The sequence below is a fragment of the Diadema setosum genome, chromosome 7, assembly GCF_964275005.1.
Source record: "Diadema setosum chromosome 7, eeDiaSeto1, whole genome shotgun sequence".
NCBI lineage: Eukaryota > Metazoa > Echinodermata > Echinoidea > Diadematoida > Diadematidae > Diadema > Diadema setosum.
The window spans coordinates 2,232,097-2,247,987 of NC_092691.1; the positions used below are offsets into that span (position 1 = coordinate 2,232,097).

Here is a 15,891-nt window from a genome sequence, read left to right on the forward strand (position 1 = left end):
GCAAGGTAAGGTAACAGGTTTGTACATAAAATTTGAGTAGCATAAAACTCCCTTACTGGTTCAATTCCTCAAGACACAGGAGAGAAGTGCAAATTCAGCTATCACAGTGAGCGATGGAAATACATATAATACAACACCTAAACAGATTCTAGCTATCCGATTGGACAACTGCTCATCACATGACATGCAGTTCAACATACCGTTGCACGCTGTCACTGCTTAGCGTCCAGTTTTTGTTGATCAATTTTGGATATTGCACCCCGACTTCATCCGTTTAAATTCACTCTCAAGGTAGGCTCATAATCAACTCATACCATTGCACATCTCTGGTGTCATGTTTCATACTTTGTAACAGGCAGTCAATCAGCTGCAAACGTGCAGTCAATCACTACTTTACTCTCAACAATATCAACTAATCATGGTGGTAGAACTGTGCAATCACACAATTTTATTACACTATCATTTCCCTTTCAGGAACTCACATCTGTTTTATAAAACAAACAGTGTACTGTAAAACAAGGAATGTTCACATGCATTCTAATTTCGTGAGAGCCAAGATTTGCGAAATTAAAATGCACATGAAAGTTCTTGTTTGCACTACATGCACTGAATGTTAGAGACGACTCGCGAAAATTTCATGCAGCGAAAAAGGCCGTCGGCTCCAAATTGCGAAAATTTCATGCCGTGAAAATATTGTGTTTTACAGTATGGTCCTTACTCAAGCAAAGGAACAAGATTTCGCACTCGATGAAAGATGAGGTGCTCTATCTAAACTCTGCTTTGCCTCGTTGAATAGCATGCCTCATCTTTCATCTCATGCAAAATCCTTCGCCACAGCACTCATGAAGATTTACTATCTGTATATCGGTCTAAACCGAATGATGAAGGCTCCCACATCGCTGTGCTTACCATGAAGACATCAAACTCGTCCATGACCCTGAAGGGCGACTCGATGGACTCCCACAGCGCCATGATGAGACAGACGGTGGAGAAGGAACGCTCCCCTCCCGATAGACTCCGCACATCGGTGGCTGACGTGTCCTGTTTTCGACCCTTGAGAGCCTTACTCTGATCCGAATCAACCTGGTTTTTTATTTGCAAATATAGAAAAATAGAGTTTGCATCATTTTCTCATTGACTGAACTGACATGAAGTGATTTACTCACCTTGCTATAAGGACGTCACCATGACTGTTGATTTTATCTTGTTTAAACCGTCACCTTGTTTTAAACATACTAAAAAAGAAATTAGCTAAATTCAGTCACTAATGGTTAATCGAGACTGCCAAATTCACCTTGTTAAAAACAACATTGCATTGTGAGTGAATCTGTTCTAATGGGGTTTCCCTGTATGAACCAGGAATGTTCATTGCCATACAGTGCAAATGTTTCTCATGAACTGACTAGAATTCTCCTACGTATACCATTCATTTGAGAAATGCATCTGGGACATCAAACGACTGAGGTCTGAAAATTAAAATAATAATAGAGCTATCACCAAAAACAATCAGCAGCTAGACTGTCCAATCATACACCTCCACATCAAAGAAGAAATATGGCTAGTAAAGCGCAAACTGTCGATGTGACACCATAGCAACGGCATACCGCTGCAGAATCCAAAGTATCCTCCCATGATTTTCTCTTCCAGGGGATCCAACACCCTACACTTATCTTGCCATGAATTCTTTGTTGTGTGTGTGTGTGTGTGTGTTTTATTGATTTTCAAAAACAAATCATACATAAAATTAAAACAATCAAAGCAAAAAAAAAAAAAAAAAACAGCCATACCAAGTATTTCACAAATAGGAAAGTCAGAATCATTCCCGCAACCTGCTGGCAGTATAAATTGTATGTGACTCGCTGGAACGGATGACAACCTAAAAACAGTACATGTAAACAAATTTTGCATAATACTCATACAAAACCAAATAAGTACATGTATGTACTATTGTACATAACATTCTTTCAAGTTTAACAAAGAATAAAATATCTCAACATCCATGTACCTATTTCAATCCTAGTACAGTATAAGGGAAAATTAGGGCAGTCCTTATGTCTCATGAGAATTTGTACCCCATCCACATCAAGTGTCACTGACATGACACATACAGAATATGTACTAAGAATATGAAAAATTGTGTTACATTAAAAAAAATGTATGATTTATTAAAAATGAGGGTTTTTCAATTTATAGATAAAGATGCATAATACATGGCTACATGTATTTGATAATAACAGTTAAAGTTTCCTCTTTAACTAATCAGTCCCATAAAACATCATCCACAGACCTGTATGGGCTATGTAGCCTTAAAAACCAAAAAAGCTTTTGAATCACCCAATTCCACAGAACAGATAAAATACAGTCGTAACAAACTTCTTGAATTATACATAATACAAAATTATGGCTGATTCTGCAGAAACATGTAAAGTACATACACATTGTATACCATCAAAACATGACAAGGTTAAAACTACTCATTCTACCACATGACCATCACTCACAATCAGGTTGAGCTCCCGTGCCTTGTGGTCGAACTTGATCTGACCGGAGTAGCCACGGGTTGACATCATGGAAAGGAAGAAGTACTTTGTCCGTTTGGCGATGTAGCGGCGAAGGTCGTTCAACCTCTCAATCCTCTTGATCAGCTGTGCTTCCAGCACCTGAAAACAAACAATAGCCACAGGCATTTACCTCACATATAGGGTGGAACCTCTTCATAGCGATGTCAAATACAGAGAGATACCTGATATAATGAGTTAATTTTGTAGGTCCTGTTTCTTTTTAATTTGATAGTTCTTATCACTTTGTTTTCATCCTTTAGCAAGATACCTGATTAAAAGAGGTTATTTAGCAGGCCCATACCTGCTAATTTTTTGTTTTTATCACTGACATAATAAGATACCCAATTTCTGGAGGATAATTAAAAGGTCCAAAGCTGCTCATCATACCGAGGTTTCCCTGTATTGGGAAGTTGCAATGATGATGATAATACTGATAAGAAATCATGATTTACCTCCACCTAGCAAAGGCAGTCAAAGGGCAGGTAGAAACAAGTCTACCTTAAAAACAAGGTCCTTAAGTGCCATACATTCCCCATGGTTACTTGATCTTTGATACCTAAAGCAAACAAGCGCCTGAGGATTAAAGAAACCTTTCATGATGATTACAGTTAGGTGCAGAATAACGTAAGGCTAGCAATAATAACACATAATGTAACCTGATATTTGACAAGTAACCTATGAAGAGCTTTTAATAGTGGAATGAAATAACTACATGAATATTTCTTAGTTAATGTAGCAATGTAAAGCTGCTGTTTTGTAATCATAGGACATGAGTCCTTAGATTGCAGGCTGTTTTGATTTTGTACACAGTTCCAAGGATACATAATCTGGATTAATAGGGGTGGACTACTGAGGGGAAATAGAAGGGGAAAGGGAGGGGGGAAGGAGAGGATGGACAAGGGAAGGGATCCGGAAGGGATCACAATGCACAGATTAGCAGCCAGTATTGAAGAGGGTAGATTAGGGGGAGAGAAAAAGGAGGGGGAAATGAAAAAGGCAAGGAAGGGGAATGGAAATGGAAATGGAGGGAGGAAGTCCGCCTTGAGATGGCCAAAACAACGTACGTCAAAAATTCATGAAAATTGATTTCGCCACATATTTCAGCTTAATTCAGTATAATCAAACTCTTGACCAAATCTTGAAATCAGAACCCATTCCGTTACTGAGTTATGATGCTCCCGCCCAGTGGGAATTGTTCAAATTTTGTTGGCAAAACAACCTATGCGGCGATACGCTTGCCCCTGCTCAACACACGTCGGGCATGGACTTGGCAAAACAACGTATCTACATGCAATACATTGTTTTGCCATCTACATGTTTATGCAGTAATAGGCTGCACGCCGCACGTGCCTGCAGAAGCACACGCATATTGACGTTGTAGGACATTACACGCCCGCCAGTGATCGAGACTTACCTTGTTTTACCATATCAATGGCAATAGCATGATTATGTTAAGATGGCAAAAAAACATATGTTTTGATTAAATGCAAATTATTTTAGAAATAAAGCGTCTCGTGAAATACATTTGTACTCACTGTATAACTAACTGATACTGTTGGTCCTTCTAGGGTAAGATATGAAGTGTTTAACAGAAACAGAAAAAGAGCTGTAGGTTTGCGAACCTCAAACTGGATTTACTGGAAATGATGTTGGATGTAGATACGTTGTTTTGCCATCTCAAGGCTGAAGCAGAGGAAGGAAGAGACAAGGGAAAAGGCAAGAGAGGGAGAAGGACGGAAAGGGAGGGAGTCGGGAGGCAGAAGGAAGTAGGCAAGGGGGAAGGGCAAACCAGACAGGATTCTCACTCTGATCATCTTCTTGCTGCTCTCGATCTGTTTCTCAACTGTTGAGTACTTCTGTTTCTTCTCATTGTACGCCTCTGTGATTATGTCTGGATCTCCTTGTCTGAGGAAAAAGAAAGAAATTTAACTTAAAAATTCTTTTCCTTGTTTCAAAAGACCACTCTCCATTTTAACCAGATGAGTGCTAATGTACTGTAGTAATGTAAAACATGATATATTCCCAGCATGAAGTTTTTGGGAATTGGCGCTGATGGCCTTTTTCGCGGCATGAAATTTTCAAGAATTGCCACTGGCATTCAATGCATACAGTGTAGACAAGAATGCACGCGAACATTCCTCGTTTTACAGTAATGTTCCCTTGTGATCCACACCAAAGGGACAGTGTCTTTGCGTGAAGAAAGGCAGCCCTCACTCACTACAGTCAACTCCACATAAGGCCATCTTGACAGGACTGATGAGAATACATCAACTTTAAAAGTGATGTTCAACTTCTGCATGTCCAGAGGAATACACACATAAGGCTTTGAATGTAAATAGGGTATGCTTTTTTTTCATTAACTTAGCCGATTACTTGACATAAGCCCAGTTGACTTGCGTGTAGACAGATGATCAGATTGACTCTCACATAAGAAAGCAATATGTTACAATCTCTAAATTTGGGCATTGCTGCAGGTGCCCTGGGCCACACCATCCTAATTTCAATATTTGGGCTCCATGCTGCAATTACTATACAGTGCAATAAAATACAATATAAGCTCTTATATAGTATTGGCGCAAAACTTGTGTTACAGGGTTTTAAAATGCAACACATGTACCAGTGTCCAGTAAATTCTGCAGTACAGAAATTAAATTGAATGTACAATTCTACTGTTCCTATTTCACGCCATTATGGACAAAAATATCTCTTTAAATGACCATACAGTCCTCTGAGGATGCACACCAAGACAGAACTTATTAGATGTGGTTAAAAGAGCATTCCAGAGCAGTTAAAAATTGGTCTGATTAGACAAGAGTATAATTTCAGAAGCACAACAAAAGGGGGACAGTGCCTTTAAAACCTCTACTAAGGCTCACAGTTTCTTCTCCTTCCGGATCCGCTTTGCTAGCTGAGCGACCTCCCGCCTGATATTGTCCGCCCCGCGGTTGAGATCCTCCGGCCTCTCCGGACAGATCTGGGTTGCTTTCTCCAGTTCCTCCTGTTGGATTTGCAAACAATACACATGAAGTTTTTTCATGTGCCGTACTGGTAGGCGTGATCGTGTCACCCCCATGCTGAAGCAGCTACATTGGCTACCGGTCGCACAACGCATTGTTTTTGATATCTTAACAATTATGTACAAGTTTCTTTGACTGAGAGCTCCTATTTATCTCAGATCTCTTATTAGCCATACTATTCTGCTCGACCTGGACTAGACTCAAGTGCAGATAGCACCTTACTCCATGTACCCAAAACCAACAGCAGAGCTGGGGACATTGCTTCTGTGATGGCTGCACCACGATTGTGGAACAATCTGCCACGGTTCGTCTGCATTTCCCCATCCCTTGACAGCTTCAAGAAGAATCTTACAAATTTTCTTTTAAATGCCAATCTGTGACTGAATTTTGTTGTAAAGTACTGTGAAACCAGTCATTGACTGCAGAAGAGCATTATACAAATGATCTGGTTGTATTACAGTATGCTGTACTGTATCGTAAGTTAACCCTAACTAGGCCGGGGGGGGGGCCTCCGAGGCCCCCCCCTCGACGTTCCGCGCGATGTATTGCTAACGCGAAAAGCTATCGCCGCGACGTTTCATGACTTTTTTCTTTCAAGTCTCCCGCATCTTTTGACACCAAATTTGCGATGCCCGGGCGCGCGGTTCCGAAGTTGCGCATAAATATGTATGTGCATGTCAGACCAAAAATTGCTCAAAAACGTGAATTCGTGTACAATTTCAATGGAAACTGTGCTTACAGGCAAATTTCATAAAAGCATGATTATTTTGGGGTTTTATTGATTAAAATCAATTCATAACATATTTTCTTTTTTTTTTTTTTTTTTCGCGGACAAGTTTCATCGAAAAAACAATGAAAAACATAAAGTCAAAAAAACAAGGAAATACATAAGAAATTCAAAAAACAATAAAATACTTAAGAAAATTTTTCTAATGGCGCAATTTTTTTCTCTTATATTTGCTCAGGACACTAAAAAGAATATTTACACAAAAAATGTGCTCATTTCGAGCTTTATTTAGTGATTTATACCAAATTGTCTGATTTCATGCATCATTATGCATAAATTAGCATAATTTAGCATAAATGATAATTTTAAAAAAATTTAACTTCGTTGTACTTTAGATTACATCACAGGCAATGTGTGTGCCAATTTTCATCGCGATCGCGCGGTCGACGGCCGGGATCTGGAGGGGGGGCCTGGGAGGCCCCCCCCCGGCTCTATGATCTACCTAAATAGCCCGGCCTAGTTAGGGTTAACAAACTTCAAGAAGAGTATTCTTTCTTTGTACAAAGTATCTTTCCACTTTACTATCTTTCCCATCTTTCTTTCTCCCCAGGAATTGATCAATCAGGGAAGGGAAGACTGCCAAAAGTGCTAGACCTTGATTTGGATTTCACCACATGCCTAATCATGTATATGCACAGGCTGTACTTGAACTACAGACAGACAAGCAAACAAACTGAAGTTTGTAGTGCAGTTATGCCTTCTATTTTGTAACAAGAAACCTACTTTTGTATCGCAATGGAATAGGTACATTCATCCAGACTGTAAAATAAGCCTTAAAACAAAACCTTCTACAGGATTTTCTTCTAAATAATTTTTACACACACCAAACGTGGGAACAGGAGTCTCTCTTTAGTTATCTTCATGGTATGTGCATTTACATTCTGAATTCACAATGAACACATTCAAAGTAAAAACAATGGCATCTGAACACTTCCGATAAACACCTGGGTAGTTCCTTGTGATATCAATTTGACACATATCCTTTAGCAACTATGAGAAGCCTATTACAAAAGCGGAAATGTTTGTGCGAGTAACTCTCTGTGCTCAGCTGGATAAGATGAATTTGTTACATATAGACAGTCAAAAATTTGTGTGCTTTTATTTTCAAGCTGGTTTCCTGTTGAGCTAACAAAAATGTCCACCTTTCCACTACTTAAAGGCCCTGTCTACCTTTGGGAGCAGTGATTCAAAAAATGTTCAAGATATCACATTTGATGCATATAGCTGATGCATAGGTCTGTTGTACCACAAAACATCCAACCATAAACAATTTTTTTGCAATGAAGCCTAAAATATAAGGAGATATCAGTATTTTTCTCTATAAACCATAACTGCAGACAGTTTAGTCTGGAAACATTTTTATTTTAACTACTGTTCACATTTTGTATATCTAACAATACTTAACATTGATTTTACTGATTCAAATCTTTACAGTGGTTGTTTCTATCCCTAACTCACATCATAGAACTATTTCAAAGCATTAATGCTGGGTTTTTGTTTCATCTGCAAATGGTAAATTATGCCTTTAAGTGATGGTTGTGGGCTGTGTGTACGTACGTTGACTCTCTCCGCCTCCTCTACTAGCTGCTTCCTGAGATTGGCAATACTCGCCAACAGCTCCTTCTTCTTATCCTCGTAATGTTTGCGAGCCTGCTTGGTGCCCTCAACCTCCAGGCTGGCCTGGGTCATTTCATCCTGAAGTGACCAAGAGAATCAGCACACAAGTTTAAAGGGATGATACAGTCTTGCTATAGATGAGGAAGGGGCTTTTAACTTTTTGTGAGATATCAAGAAACCACTTGTGAAATAGTACAGAGCATACCATTCTAAGAGAAATTCAAAGTTTATTTGATGAAAATCGGTTTTGGAATGGCTGAGATAAAAACAAAGTAAAACAAAGCAATCGTAATAAAAGGTGGGTCCCACCTTTTATTAGAATTGCTCTATTTTGGGTATCTCAGCCATTTCAAAACCAGTTTTCATCAAATAAACATTAAATTCCTCTCAGAATTACATGCTCTTTCATATTTTCAGGTTTCTCGTTATCTCACCCGAAAATGTTAGAAACCTGAAGTTAGGTCTCAACCAAAACTATACGATCCCTTTAACCCATTGAGTCCCAGACACAACATATTGTATCTATGGTTTGGTGCTGTGTTCTTTAACCCATTGAGGACGAGTCCTGAGTATACTCAGGCAGGTGTCTATGGGAAATGCTTGTTGTAGCAAAATCAGTCCGTCCTCAACGGGTTTAATGCATACCACATATTTCATAAATTCTCTACTCTTTATTTTTCTTCACAGTACCTAAATACTCCAAAAACAAAACAAAAACAAAAATCCTACAACAAGAATCTGTCCATGACATCATCTGTCAATCACTGCTAAGGTACTAATGGGATTAACAAAAGACTTTACTATTATGGAAACATGCAAGTTAGGATCAGTCTTAAAGAATGAGCATTTCATCTGTCAGGCACTGCGGAAGCACTAGTATGATTAATAAAATGGATTACAAGGAAACACGCAGTTTATGCTCTATTTAAAAGAAGGTGCATTCTAATGTCTTCCGTTATTCATATATATTTGTACTTCAGCAGTGATTGACAGATGTCATCGACAGATCTTTGTTCAACATTTTGTGTGTGTGTGTGTGTGTGTGTGTGTGTGTGTGTGTGTGTGTGTGAGTATCCCACTAATCTCTAGGAAAAAAGAAAAAATTACTATTACAAGTTTTTTTTTTTTGTTATCACAAAACTTTGACATAACAAAAGAAAACTGTTAGCCTGAGGACGGGTGTCGACTGTATCATATTTTGTGGTCCCTCGATGTCAAATGTTGTACCTTCAGTGGATCCAGATGGTTGCTGATCTCCTGAATCGCTAGGTCGATGGCGTCGTACTGCTCGATGGCCTCCTTGAGCCGATTGCTGGCCTCCCTGAAGCTACCAGCTAGCTGATCGACTTTCTGTGTCACCGTGGTTATCTGTTCCTCAATCCGCCTCACCTCTCCCTCAAGCTCAGCCAGACTGGCCTCCTGCTCCCCCTCAGCCTCCCCCTCTAGCTCCAGTACTTGCTGTTGTGGTAGGAAAAATTTCTCATCATCACGTCGCCTATGCAACAGAATGTATTCTTACCATGCACGTCAATGTGAGCGTACTTTAGGGCCCGAATTCAAGAAGGTGGTACAATCTTGTCCATGGTTTAAACCATGGACAATTTGTTTGGGGCGGCAAGTGTCACATGGCCTATTTCGTTACGAATTCAGTCATTTCGTCGACGAAAAAGACTGATTTCGTAACGAAATAGGCTATGCAACACTTGGCGCTCCATACAAAACTACGGTCTTTGTCCATGGTTTAAACCATGGACAAGATTGTACCACCTTCATGAATTTGAGCCTAGGTGCCAACAAAATTGCGAATTACCATGCAATATACTATTTGTGTACATATTTGTATTCATATACCACGCAATTACACTTTGTTCACAAGAGATTAATGTTTATTAAAGCTTATCCCAAGCTCTTGCAGTATACAAGATTTATATGTCAATAGGTTAATAACTTGATATGTCCTTGTTACATTATACCAAAATCATAAGAAGATCTATTTTTTAGGTCCTCTATGAAAATAAATAGATAAACAAAAATCAAGCAATAAAAAAAAAAGACAGTAGTAAAGAGGTCTTCCATTGACACAGCATAATTTTTTCTTGAAAAAAGACATTGTGAGAAAAAAGACATAGTGACCTAAATGGCAATTCGTGAAATTGTGACGAGGTGGCAGACACAGTTGTAGCAATGAGAATAAATGTGGCAACACCAACAAATACACAATCCTACATTATCACAAGGCATTATTATGTGGGTATTGTATTACTCCACAGCATGGCTCGTAACAACTTCTCAGAATCAGCCACTAGCTTCCAAATGAGTCTACATACTCCCTCCGGAGTCCCGACAAACTCCAAAGGGTGCCCTCTACGGAGTGACTCACATTGTTGATGCCACCGATCCGGTCCTGCAGCTGTGATCGCTGTCTCTGGGCCCGCTTCTTGAGACTGTTGTTCTCCGAAATGATTTGCTGCAGACGTTTCAACTCTTCTCTGACTTGCTCCTGCTCCTGAGTCTTGTCGCTCAGCTCCTTTTTGGTGTCTCTGTAATACATGACCCAGAGCAGTAAAAAGTCTAGACCGATAAATCTGCCTCTTGTTTGGCGGTCTCTTGTTAAAAGGATGGTAAAGTTTTGGTTGAGATGGGGATTCAGGTTTCAAATTTTTGTGAGATAATCAGAAACACTTATATGAAATATTAAAGAGCATACGATTGTAAGAGGAATTAAAAGTATATTGAATGAGATACCCCAAAAACAAAGAGGTCCTAATAACAGGTGGGACCCATCTTTCATCAGGCTCACTAATAATGACGACAATAAAAAAAGTAATACTGTATACGCCAAATATTTAGCGAGGTTTTTATTTTCATGAATTTCGCGAGTCACGTGCTATTCGTGAAATTAAAGACACACGAAAATATTCACTATGATCCCGATGTGAATGTAACGTACGCGTGTACACTTCAGTACAGGACTCCACAATCGCGAATTTAACCACTCGCGAAATCGTCAGGTATTCCCGATTTGCAAAAATTTAGAATTGCGAAGTATATGGCGTATACAGTATATGTTAGCATAAACATCTCCATATGATAATCAAGAACTGTAACGATATGATAATCAAGAACTGTGTCAATACGATAATCAAGAATTGTATCAATACGATAATCAAGAGCTGTATCGATATGATAATCAAGAACTGTGTCAATACCATAATCAAGAGCTGTATCGACATGATAATCAAGAATTGTATCAATATGATTATTAAGAGCTGTACCAATATGATAATCTCATCCCTGTTGAGGCATGAATTATGATGCAAGTGTTGAGTTCCACATCTAATTTCTCTGTAACAAATTATTTGGGATGCATTTAGTTGGCTAGGTTTGAGAAAACTTGATGTAGTAACAAACCACTTCCAGGACAGGGGGGCGGGCATGGTGGGGGAGAGTTTACAGACCCCCAAATGACTCCCAAAGAAAATGAGAAACAGATATTGACTGATAAATATTTACTATTTCTGATGTCAATGCGCACTACAAGTCAAAAAAGTAATTAAAAGAGACTCAAAAATTCTCATGTAAGGATCGCAATAAAGTGGACAACTATTTTTTTTCTCTCTATTTTTAAAGAAAACTTTGGTCCCCGTCCGCACCGAATCTGACCATCAATGTTCCCCCGTAGAATGCGGGCCTCCCTCTGCATGCTGGCATAGAACCTCTGCTCTGCCCCGGCGTAAACCTGGTCCCCAGCCATAGTGAAAGCCTCGCGGCAGTTTGGCGGTGGGGTGTGGCGGAGGAACTGCCTGGCGTCCTGGCTCCTCTCGATAAGAAGGATGTTCTCTACTCTCCGCTACATGGAGCATTGAGATGAAATGAGAGCCCTATCATTAATCACAAAAATCACCATTAGCAGTCAATATATCAAATCTTAAAATGGTGATATGGATCCTAATCAAATGATTGGTCAAGAGCTAACATGTGACCAGTCTTTCATTCTGCTTTAAAGCCCAACTTTACTTCTCACCTACTAATGACCAATATTACGGTGGTTCACTTTCTAGCTTAGAGCTGGTGCTCGCCCAGGAATCTTGTAATGATGGCTGCTGCCGCATTGAAATAATGTCACCATTTTGGGGCAAATTCCAGTGATATCAATTGATCAGTTACCACAAGAAAAATTGATCAGAAAAATACCATTATTAAGCCATGATACTTTACAAACTTAATTCAATAACTTTTTTGCTTTTTGCCATAATATTGCCCTTTTAATTCTCTTAAAAGAAAAGAGACTCCTCCCCCTCCCCTACCCCCAACCCCCCAAAATAACAAATAAAGTCCTCTGTGATCCACACCTCTGTAAATCAATATTTGTGTTTCTATTCCAACCAACACCGTCTGTATCCTTTCAGTAAGCCACCACCATATAACAGGGTAAAAAGAAGATCTTGCAACTGATTAGCAAATTGCCCTGATTATTTAATGTTTTAGCAGTAGCCATGATAAAAATCACAGGCGTACACACTCGGCTGGACTTGAACCAATGACCTCCTGATTTCTAGACAGGTGTCATGTCCCTAGACCTGAGCTTCTCAACCCCTTTAGACCCTAAAACGGCCAGGGGGTTGTCAACATTTTCCACGACTTTTCAGCTGCACAAAATTTTTTGAGCGCGCTGTTCGCTGACTTTTTACTTTCAAGTCTCACACATCTTTTGACACCATTGTCGCGAAAATTGGGCATACCATTAAGACGCAGCACGACCTTTTATACATGCCTGTCAGACCAAAAATGGCTCAAAAACGTGATTTTGTGTACGAAGTCTATGCAAATGGAGTTTTCTCATCTTATTCAAAAAGATATAATTATTTTCACTTTCATAGGCTGAAATCAATTGATTTTAGCATAAGTATGCTTGAAATAGGTTCTGTCATAAATTTTCCCAAAAAAAGTGATAAAACAAAAGATCTAAAAACAAAGAAATACATTAGAAATTTATAAAACTATACAATACATAAGAAATTAATTTTGAGACCACATTTTTTTAAAGTACATTGTTAGGAATGCTACAAAAAATGTTATCACCAAAAATTATGATTCTAGGAGCTTTATTTTCTGATTTACAGCAAAATGTATGATTTTAGGGATATATTAGCATAATTAATTAATATTTCAATGAAAATTTGAATTTCTTTTTGTATAGTTTGGTAGATTATGCCACAGGTAATGTATGTGCCAATTTTCGTGGCAACTGTGCGATTGACGGCCGAGATCGAGATCTCGGGGGGGGGGGGGGGGGGGGGGTTGATTCAACCTTCCCCCGGACTGCCTAGGGATTAACCCAAGGCCCATTGTGGCTCCTACAAAGTTTTATTGAGGCCCAGTTACATGTATAGATCGAAAACAAATATTTTTTTTAATACATCCTGGCCCACCAGAGGCAACTGATTGAGAATCTCTGCACTAGTTTACCAAGCTTCCATCCGACAGCCAGCAATAGTTCTGATCCTTTATTATGGATACTTCTACAATGCTGAATAACAAGTGCTTATTAACGTCAATAAAGGGTAATTTGTTAATCAGTTGCAATAGAAACAACTCAATGCAAAATAATAATAATAATAATAATAATGATAATAATAATAATAATAACAACAACAACAACAACATCAACAACGACAATAATAATAATAATAATAATAACAATAATAACAATAAGAACAATAATAATAAAGAAGACCTATCTGGCGTGCCACAATGTGTGCAAATCACAAGAAGGTATGCAACATTTCTCTACTGCGTTCTTACCTGGTCCACTAGGGTGTTGAAAATGACCGGATTGTTGACCGCCACAATGTCCAGAAAGGCAGGGAAGACATCAGTTTGCACAGCAGCTGCTTCTATGTTATATAGGTGTGACTGCAACAATCAAATGAAAGCAAGTGATGATTGTTAAAGCTCACTTAAACTACTAAATTTTACACCAATATCACACGCAACAATGTCGGGCAACTAATAATGAACTTAAATGCAAACTTACCATTTGAAATTTAATGGCTATTTCATCAGCGATTTTAACCTATGAGTAATATATGATTTCTCCTATTCTATTTCCAACAACCATTTACATAAATGGTAAGATCACTAAACCAAGCATGGGTGTGACCAAAAAAAAAAACCCTCATTGTTTCAAAGTGTAGCTGCAGTCACACATATATGAGACCAAACGGTCAGGTACCAGGTAAGTCAGTTTCAAATGCAAGAGAAACATGCAACATTCAATGTCACATTTCAAAGTTCAAATCATGACTCAATTTTGACATTTGGGCTGGAGTTATCAAATACACAAAATCTCTATTGACATGAAATTCAAACAATCAATTTAAACTTAGTCTATATCCAAATATGTAGAGCAGTTGTTGGGTTTTTCGTTGCTTTTTTTTTTTGCTTTAACATTATAGGACAAGTTCACCTTCATTGACATAAGGATTGAGAGAATGTAGCAGTATTAGTAGAACACATCAATGAAAGTTTGAGGAAAATCGAACAATCCGTTCAAAAGTTATGAATTTTTGAAGTTTTTTTGCAGTCACTGCTGGATGAGAAGACTACTGCAATGTATGATGTCATATGCGTACAGCATACATGTGACAATATAAAGGAAAATATAAAGAGAATTTCACAAAATTTCATCTTTTGAAAAAAGTACACATTCCCTTGACTCGTTACTGACATATGTTATGGGTAATATTATTCCCATTGCCTTTAGAAAGAGGCAAGTCAAGTGCTCTTTTATTATGAGAAAAAATTTTAAATATGTTGAATTTTCTTTACATTTTGTTTATACTGTTGTACTCATATGACATCACAAGCCTTAGTAGTCTCCTCATCCAGCAGTTCCAACACAAAAATTTTAAAAATTCATAACTTTTGCATCGATTGTCCAATTTTCCTCAAACTTTCACTGATGTGTTCTACTAATATTGCTACATTCTCTCAATCCTTATGTTTATGAAGGTGAACTTGTCCTTTAAAGACTTAGGGTAACATAGTCACAGGTCACAAGTGTTCTGTAACTACTTTCAAAATGCCTACATTTAGCTATCGAGGCATCAACAGCGACGCCGTATCTGACGCTCAGGATCAATCAAACCAAATCAAACTGAATCGCCCTCTTACCTCAAACCTGGCCGTGATGATGGCTGGCTGGGGTTTGTCTGGTGGGACGACGCGCCCCATGATGCGCTTGAGAATGCGGGCGTCGTGCTGGTCATGGCAGCAGAACGAGAACAGCAGTGTCTTCAGGCACGCCTCCACTCCAAGCGCCCAGCGATCATCTCTCAGTGTCAGAAAGGTGCCTGGCAACGGGAAAAGGTCCATTTTTCTGCGATGTTAGTGAATTGTGATGCAGCTCCATTTATCATTGATGTACACAACATAATTATGTGATTTCTATATTTATGTGGTGTCCTCCCTGTAGAGCACATAGAGACATACAATGGTGCACTTGGCACATGATGTGAATCAAGAATCATTATAAAAATGTAGAAAACATGCTCCTGCCTCCCTAGACAAATTGGCCGCCAACCCTAATTTGAAAATTATCATCAGTGGTCCTCTGAACAGATTTGAGCCTGAGAGATGTCCCCACACCCCCTTTTAGAATTTTTCCATCACCTCAAAATGGCTTCTGCTTTCATGTTCATCTTTCAAGATGACTCTTTTTCTCTGATGTTTGCTGAATGTAAGACTGTGACTCCATTTGGGAAATTCATTACAATGTCAATTGCAGTCATTTATAGAATTATGACTAGAAACAGTGATCATAAGGTACAGTCACACAACACAAAATTATGTGTTGTTTCGCTACCTGGCATTTTGCTTCGCGTAGTTTGGGCAATGTGACCGTAAA

At 38.8% G+C, this 15,891-nt stretch overlaps 1 protein-coding gene across 1 annotated transcript in view; it reads right to left on the reverse strand.

The window, feature by feature from the left end:
* Positions 1-15,891, reverse strand: part of LOC140230437 (structural maintenance of chromosomes protein 6-like) — a 38,487-nt gene that overhangs the window by 4,671 nt on the left and 17,925 nt on the right. Inside the window, exons 14-23 of the mRNA XM_072310591.1 lie at positions 15,159-15,337; positions 13,788-13,898; positions 11,636-11,832; positions 10,363-10,522; positions 9,210-9,440; positions 7,923-8,060; positions 5,438-5,559; positions 4,367-4,466; positions 2,502-2,660; positions 910-1,083 (exon numbers count right to left, since the gene is read on the reverse strand). Of these exons, the coding sequence (XP_072166692.1) occupies positions 910-1,083; positions 2,502-2,660; positions 4,367-4,466; positions 5,438-5,559; positions 7,923-8,060; positions 9,210-9,440; positions 10,363-10,522; positions 11,636-11,832; positions 13,788-13,898; positions 15,159-15,337 (1,571 nt within the window). The remainder of the gene's footprint in view (positions 1-909; positions 1,084-2,501; positions 2,661-4,366; positions 4,467-5,437; positions 5,560-7,922; positions 8,061-9,209; positions 9,441-10,362; positions 10,523-11,635; positions 11,833-13,787; positions 13,899-15,158; positions 15,338-15,891) is intronic.